General features: G+C 38.6%; 1 protein-coding gene across 1 annotated transcript in view; it reads right to left on the reverse strand.

Annotated features, from left to right (window-relative positions):
• The window catches only part of EIF2AK3 (eukaryotic translation initiation factor 2 alpha kinase 3), a 96,241-nt gene that overhangs the window by 52,664 nt on the left and 35,616 nt on the right, over positions 1–7,961 (reverse strand). The window contains exon 3 of the mRNA XM_007954106.1: positions 601–795. Coding sequence (XP_007952297.1) covers positions 601–795 — 195 coding nt within the window. The remainder of the gene's footprint in view (positions 1–600; positions 796–7,961) is intronic.

The following is a 7,961-nucleotide window of genomic DNA, read 5'->3' on the forward strand; positions in this document are numbered from 1 at the left end:
AAAAAAAAGGCTTTGACCCGTGTCACTTTAGTTTTGGGTATTTCACTGTACATAAATTATATTTCAATAAAATGCACTTTTTAAAAAAAAAAAAAGATAAGGAGCTCTGGCAGCATAGTGATAAGGTATCTGGATGCTAAACAGAAGGTCAGTGGTTCACACCCACCAGCTGCTCATTAACAGCATGATCTAAGGCAAATCTGACTTTGAAAGTTTCTTAATCTTTTAAAGCCTCAGTTTTCTCACCTGTAAAACGAGTATAAACTTTCCTCTTAGGTTATTATCAGATTCAACTAGAGAAATGAATGAGTAGAAGCAATTATTCGTGTTATCATGATTAGTATTAGTCTTTGAAGGACTTCATCTATCAAAATGGGAAAAAATACGTAACACTTAGGAATATAGTGAAGATTTACAATTAAATGTACAGAAAAAAGCAGCTGAATCACATATTTATCAGCCCATGCTTACTAAAACAAATGAGACCCTCAAAAGAAAATTATAGTAAACCTCAAAGAGTAATACTACAGTTTAAGAAATTATTTCTTCTATCCTCATTTATTCTGATTTTCTCCAAAATAAATTTAACATTTTCCTCACCTTTCCGCTATATGCACTGAGTCCGTATGTAGTGAAGGACTTCCCTCCAGCCAAAACAACATCATCTCCATATTTATAAGAAGATTCCAGAAGTGATTCCACGGTAAAAGGCACTGTTTCCATGCTCTCACGGTCTCGGTCCCACTGGAAGAGGTCTCCATCCAGGGAAGGAATGATCATCTTATTGCCAAATACCTGAAACAAAAGCTAACTTTTAAAAGGGTCACAAGTTTAAAATAAGACCAGTAACTAGAAGTTGGAATTTGGGGCCTGGTGTACTCTAGTTTCCTGATGAATAGCAAATGAAGCAGCATAGTTTACCAACCAAAAGTCATTTAAAAGAACTGCCAATCATTCCCAGGGTCTACACATACTCTAACATGGTTTTTCTCATGCTCTGTACCACTGGTCAATAAACCAAAAAAACCAAACCCACTGCTATCAACTCAATTCCGACTCAGTCAAGGCTATAAATCTTTCCAGAAGTAGATTGCCACATCTTTATCCAACGGAGCAGCTGGTGGGTTTGAACGTCTGATCTTCTGGTTAGCAGCTGAGCAGTTTAATCACTGTGCCACCAGGGCTCCTTCTTGGGGCAACAGCATCCCATAATTACAGATGATTTATCAAAAGAGTTTTGTGATCAAGTGAGTTCAAGAAGAGGTCACTACAAGACTTAATTATAGCCGTTAATATGCTAATACACATTACAATTTTATAGTACAATGATAGTACATGCAGCATTGTCCAGGCAATTACTATCACAGATTTGGATAATGGTATCCACACACAGATATGGAAATGTTGATCCAAGCAGTATTCCTTCCTTTTATTTGCTTTCTCAAAGCTGCACTGAGGCTGGTAACTAAATGAGGTGCAGTGAATTACTTAATATGGGCCTTCCAACCATAGTCTTCCATTTTGTGATGTACTGTAAATCCCAGCCTCTATGCCTGTAGTTAGGAGCTCTGGTAGCATAGTGCCTAAGGCACTTGACTGCTGACCAGAAGGCTGGAGGTTCAAATCCACCAGCCACTCCTCAGAGGGAAGGCTGGGCAATCTACTTCCGCAGTGATACTGCCTCAGCAACCCAAGAAGGGGTCGCTATGAGTTGGGTCCGATTCAATGGCACATAACAACAACAACAACAACATGCCTATAGTAAAGGAGCTTTAGTGGTGTAGTGCCTAAGGCATTTGACTGCTAACCAGAAGGATGGAAGTTCAAACCCACTAGCCACTCTGTGGAAGAAAGACTGGGCAATCTACTCCCATAAAGATTTACCGCCTCAGAAACCTAAAGAGGGTTGCTATGAGTCAGAATCGACTCGATAGCAGTGGGTTTGGGTTTTCTGAGTTATACCCGTAGTTATGGTCCCACTCTGGAGTGAGTTGTCCACAATATTAATGAGACAAGATTAGGGTGGGATGTAACTTGAGTCACCACCTCACTAGAGGGTGTGACTCAAGTCACAACCCTTAGCTTTCCTTGAGGGTATGGGCTGCATCCAATATGTATGAACGCTCTGGAAAAGTTCACTCTCTTGCTCTGGAACCTGCATCTAGTTCATCATCATCTGACTCCTGGTTCTTGGGACCTGAGAGAGTAGCCAGTTGTCTGACCTGCTCATTTGGGTTTATTGGCTCCTGTAACCATGTGAATGAGGAGAGTCCTCCAGACCAACACCTGATCCATGGATTTGGGTCTTGACAATCTCCACAACCATGAAAGCCATTTCTTTGGCAGTTTACTTGTGCTTTGAGACATTACAGAGAAATACAGAACCCTAAGATGGGAGGGAGAGTACTACGGGAGGAGGCATAGTTTATGTTAGAGATGATGGAGTAGTACAACAGCTTGGAGAAGTTGGACATTTGGGACATCTTTAACCTCTTTCCTAATAGAGACCAGCCTTGTGTTGATCCTTCTGAAAAAAGTTATTCAAGCAATAAGCTTACTGGGTTTATGCCCTCAGTTTTCTTTCCTTCTTTCAACAATGTTGTTGCTCTTATTGTTGTTATGTGCCATTGAGTTAGAAGTGACTCCTAGCGACCCCTCCTTGGGTTTCTGAGGCAGTATCACTACAGAAGTAGATTGCCCAACCTTTCTTCTGAGGAGTGGCTGGTGGATTTGAACCGCCAGCCTTCTGGTTAGCAGTCAAGTGCTTTAGGCACTACACTACCAGAGCTCCCTCAACAATGTTTAGTGAGGGCCTTTGTGTGCCAGGCACTATTCTGGTGCTTGAGATAGTCTGGTGAGCAAAACAAATCACTGCCCTTATGGAGCTTAAATTCTAGTGATGGGGAACAAACAACATAATAAATAAATTATATAGTATGTTAGGCGATACATGCCATAGAGAAAAAATAGAAGGGAAGACTGGAAAATGGGGGGTGGTGGAAGTGTTCATAAGAGGAGTTCCAATTGAGAAAGTATCACTTGAGCAATGACCTAAAGATGAAAGAGTTAATCATGATGATATCAGCGGGGTAACCTTTGCAAAGGCCCAAAGGGGGAAGAGTGACTGTCATGTTTGAGGAACAAGGAAAGTGAACACACTACAGGGGCTACGGTGAAGACAAGAAAAGTAGGCAGAAGACAGGCAGAAGACAAGAGATGACAGTGGCTCTGATTAGGTTGATAGCATGGAGGTGGTAAAGGTTAGATCTGGGATATAATTGGAAAATAAAGCCAACAGGATTTTACAGGGGGCAGTATGAGCAAAAGGAAGGAGTCCAGGATGGCCACCAAGATTTTTGGCTCAGAACACTTTGTTTCATGAGTAAGATGCTCATGTTGTTTTAGTATATGGCTTTGTGACATTGATGTTTGACATTTAAGCATATATATATATACACACACACACACACACACACACACACATATATATATATGTATATATATATATATATATAATTTGACTATTCCAGTTAATGACACAACTACTTCCCTGGTCATCCAGGCTCAAAACTTCGGAAAAAGGGAGTATGAAAGAAGTAGGACTCCAAACAAATGTCAGCCTTGTGAATTATTTTAAACAAAATTCCTCTACACATCTTGTTGGTGCTGTTGTTCCTGAAGCAGCAGAATCATTTCTTTAAAGGACAGTTCCCTGAATGTCCCATACAACCACTGGGAATTCTAACTTGGTGCTTGACTCACACACTTCCCCCTTCTACCGCCTTTCCCTGACATCTCTGGGTTTCTAAAGGACAGGTTGAAAACTACTATTCTAATCTACTTTCTTTCATTGTTAGTTCAAATCCTTGTTATCTCCTGTCTGACCTCTTACAATAGCCTCTTTACCATTCTTCTTAACTGGAAATTTCCTCAATCCAACCTCTACATATCTTCTAGATTAATCGCTCTAAAACAGAGTTTAAGCTTGTTATTTCACTACTCAAAAATCTTTAACAACCCTGTATTATCGTCTTATTAAAGATCCCAAATCCTAAGTCTGAAATGCCAAGTCCTCTAAATATGACCTCAAACAACTTTCCCGTGCTTGCCTTTCACTTTTCACCATGTGGGAGGAAATTGGGTATCATTACTTAAGCATGGCATACAAGGTCGTTACTGTTGTTCAGGCTCCCTTGTCACTGTCAATGTCATTTCTTCTTCCTGGGACACCCTCCAGTACCAACTCTATAAGCTGGAACTATAAGCTAAAACACCATTAAATTCACAAAAATTGTTTACTGTACCTCTAAGAAATAATTCCCAGGTATGTTAATGTTTATACAGTGTTTATTAAAGAAATATACTCAAACCTAGTGCCTAGATCTTATAATCTAATTCCATTCCCTACTAAAATGGACCAAGGCACCTCAGAAAAATGGTTGATTCCAGGACTGGAGCAGGATAGGTACAAGATGAGCCTTTATTATCTTACTATTCCAGAAAGCAAAGTTGTGCTCAACAAATGATGGAGACATGTCACAAGGATATAAAAGTCAGCTTGAAGGAGCTCCCACTAGCCAAATCTGGGACAATTTAAGCAACAAAGTGATTAACCATAGTAACAAATTATAAACCACTGAGAAAAAATAGGAATTCATGAGTCCATACCAACAAACAAATAGATAAATAACATAAAGGAGAGAAAGAAGGGCTCTTGCTGCAATAAAATGCCAAATGCCTACTGGTAAATGTGAAGAGAAACTGAAGTTGGAAAAATCAAGATGTTGCAATTATCATAGTAAAGGGTGGATTAGATAAGAATCACCAATGGTAATAGAAATTTTCATGAGGAACAAGATATTTACATAGCTATTTCAATTATCTTATAATGTCTCCCAACAAATTGCTTATAAGCTGTAAGAAATAAACAAACAGTAATTATACAGTGGAGAATTTGAACACTACTACCTTGACTGGGTAACCAAAATTAACATTATTAATAAATGACAGATGTGATACTCTGAGGACGAACACTACATCACCTATGTAGTACTCTAGCCAGAATGCACCACCTGAGTCTAACCAAAGAAAACATCAGACAAGCACAGAATAAGGCAATTTCTATTTTTAAAAAAGGGAACAGAGACTTTCATTGTCAAACAAAAAACAGCAAATGCTGGCAAGAGTGCAGAGAGACTGGAACCCTTGTACACTGCTAGTGGGGTTGTAAAATGGTATAACACTGTGGAAAACAGTATAGTGCCTCCTTAAAAAGTTGGAAATAGAAATACTATATGATCCATCAATCCCATTTCTGGTCTATATTGTAGAAAAATAAAAGTCATGATGCAAAAGGATATATGCACACCTATGTTGAATACCACTTTCTTTACAATAACAAAAGACAGAAGCAACTTAAGTGCCCATTAATGGATGAATGGATAAACAAACTATGAGTACCTACCTACACACAATGGAATACTACACAATGTTATAGAATAATGATCAATCTATGAAACACCTCTTAACATGGATGAACCTGGAGGATGCTATGCTGAGTGAAATCAGTTAATTACAAAAGGACTAATATTGCATGAGATCACTACTATCAAAAGTCAAGAAAAGGTCTTCACACAGAAAAAAAAAAAAAAAAAAAAATTCTTTGACGGTTACCAGGACTGGGAAGGGAAGAGAAGGTAAATCACTAACTAGAGGGTAAACACGTATTAACTTGGGTGAAGGGAAAGGCAATATACAATAAAGGGGAAGCCAGCACAAAATGATCAAGGCAAGGGAAGACACTGGGAGGAGGACAAGAGTCAAAGGCAACAAAGGTAATATTATCACATACACAATTCTGCAATAACAGTAGTAACAATCATAGACTGGGTACACAGATAGATATGCAAGCTGAACAAGAGTGGGGAGGACTACACTCAAGAAAATACATAGATTTGATGGGATATTTCCACATATGTATTTTTATGTGCTGCAAAAATATCCATGAATATAATGGAGCATACAGGGAGCAAAGTTATAGAAAACTGTTTAGCCGTAACCAAACATCTTAAAGGAATGAGTTGCTGGGCCTAGGGGCTCAGGATCATAGTCTTGGGGAACATCAAAGCCAATTGGCATAACATAGTCCACAAAACCAGTGACCAATATCCTACTGTGATGAGTAGCAAGTAGTGAGCAGCCACCTAAGGCACAACTGTTGGTGCCCCCCCCACCCCACCCCCATCTAGAGCAAAGAGTGAAAAAAAAATAAAAAAACACATGGAAATAATTAGCCTAAAGGCCCGATGAACCATGTGAGCCCCAGCATCCACAACCCTGAGACGAGAACTGGATGATGTCTGGCGTGCTGACAACTCTGAAAAGGATCACAACAGGAAGCCCTGGATAGAGTGGGACAAAAGTGAGGAACAACAACAACAAAAATAATTTAAAAAAGACCAGACTTATTGGTCTGATAGCAACTGGTGGAACCTCTGAGACTATGGTCATTAGACATCCTTCTAGCGTGGAACTCAACTCATCTCCACTCACCTCCGTGGCTCAGCTTTCAGCCTAATGATAGGCTTACAAGGTGAACTTGAGCACCAGGCAGGTACGCACTCCTCAGAAAATCAACATATGAGATCAAAAGGGCACCCTTTGCCCAGAGATAAAGCATAGAAGGCAGGAAAGAATAAGAAAGAAAGACAAATGGAAATGGTAAACACAAGGAGGAAGTGGAAAGAGAGCTGTCAAATAGTAGGGACTGCAATCAATGTCATGAAACAAAATGTGTATGAATTGTTGAATGGAAAACCAATTTTCTTTGTAAACTTCACCCAAATCATACTTAAAAGTTAAAAAAAAAATCAACATAAAAGCAAAAAAGATTGTGGAAAAATCCAGATTAAAAGAGGCCAACATGACAAGATAAATGTAATACCTGATCCTAGACCAGATGCTGTACTGGGTGGAGGATGCAATAAAGGACATTAGGTCAACTGAAAAAACTGTAATACAGACAGTAAAGTATTGTGTATCAATGTAAATCTATGAAGCTGATAACTGTACTGTGATTATGTAAGAGAATATCTCTATTAGGTAATACAAACTGAAGCATTTAGGAGTAAAAGGCTATGATGCATATTTAACTTTAAATGGTTCATTTAAAAAAAAAAACTCTAGGAGGGACTGAGTGGAATAAAGAGAATGTACATAGGCTCAAATGAAGACAAACAATGTTTAACTAAATAAAGTCTGGGTAGGTGAATTTGGGTATATAGCTGTTTTGGGTACTCATTTGTACAGGAGCACTGGTGGGGCTGTGGTTAAAGTTCTTAGCTGCTCTTTGGGGAGAAATATGTGGCAGTCTGCTTTCCTAAAGGTTTACAGCCTTGGAAATTCTATTAGAGCAGTTCCCCTCTGTCCTAATAGGGCTGCTATGAGTGGGAATTGACTGGATGGCAATGGGTTTGCTTTTGGGGGGCTTTTATTTGTCCAGATTTTTGTGGTTTGAAATTAATTCTAAGGAAAAGAAAGGGCACTCAAGAGCCTTATGGGAGCTCTGCAATTTAACTCAGAAGGCTTCATCACTGAATAGAATGTTTATCATAATTCCAGGTACTCTTTATTGAAAAAACATTTATTTTTAGTATGCTCTCAAATGATATTAGTATGGACCCCATCTATGGACCTTAGAGTTTCAACATTACTATTTTATTCTTGATTTTCTTATCTTTTCTGATATTGTTAATAAAATTGTCTTTTTTAGAACGTCCAAAGTGAAGTTATCAAGAATAAATTCATGTCATAGTATGCATATGCTACAATAACAATATGATCTCCCATTTCAAACTATGTATCAGAAAATCAAGTATTTACTGTTCTCCAATTTCCATGATAAGTTAGGTATTCTATATTCTATTTACCAGAACAGTAAGTTCAAATATGATCAAGTTAAA

This window comes from Orycteropus afer, unplaced genomic scaffold, assembly GCF_000298275.1.
Source record: "Orycteropus afer afer isolate SDZICR_OR568_19922 unplaced genomic scaffold, OryAfe1.0 scaffold00431, whole genome shotgun sequence".
Taxonomy (NCBI): Eukaryota; Metazoa; Chordata; class Mammalia; order Tubulidentata; family Orycteropodidae; genus Orycteropus; species Orycteropus afer.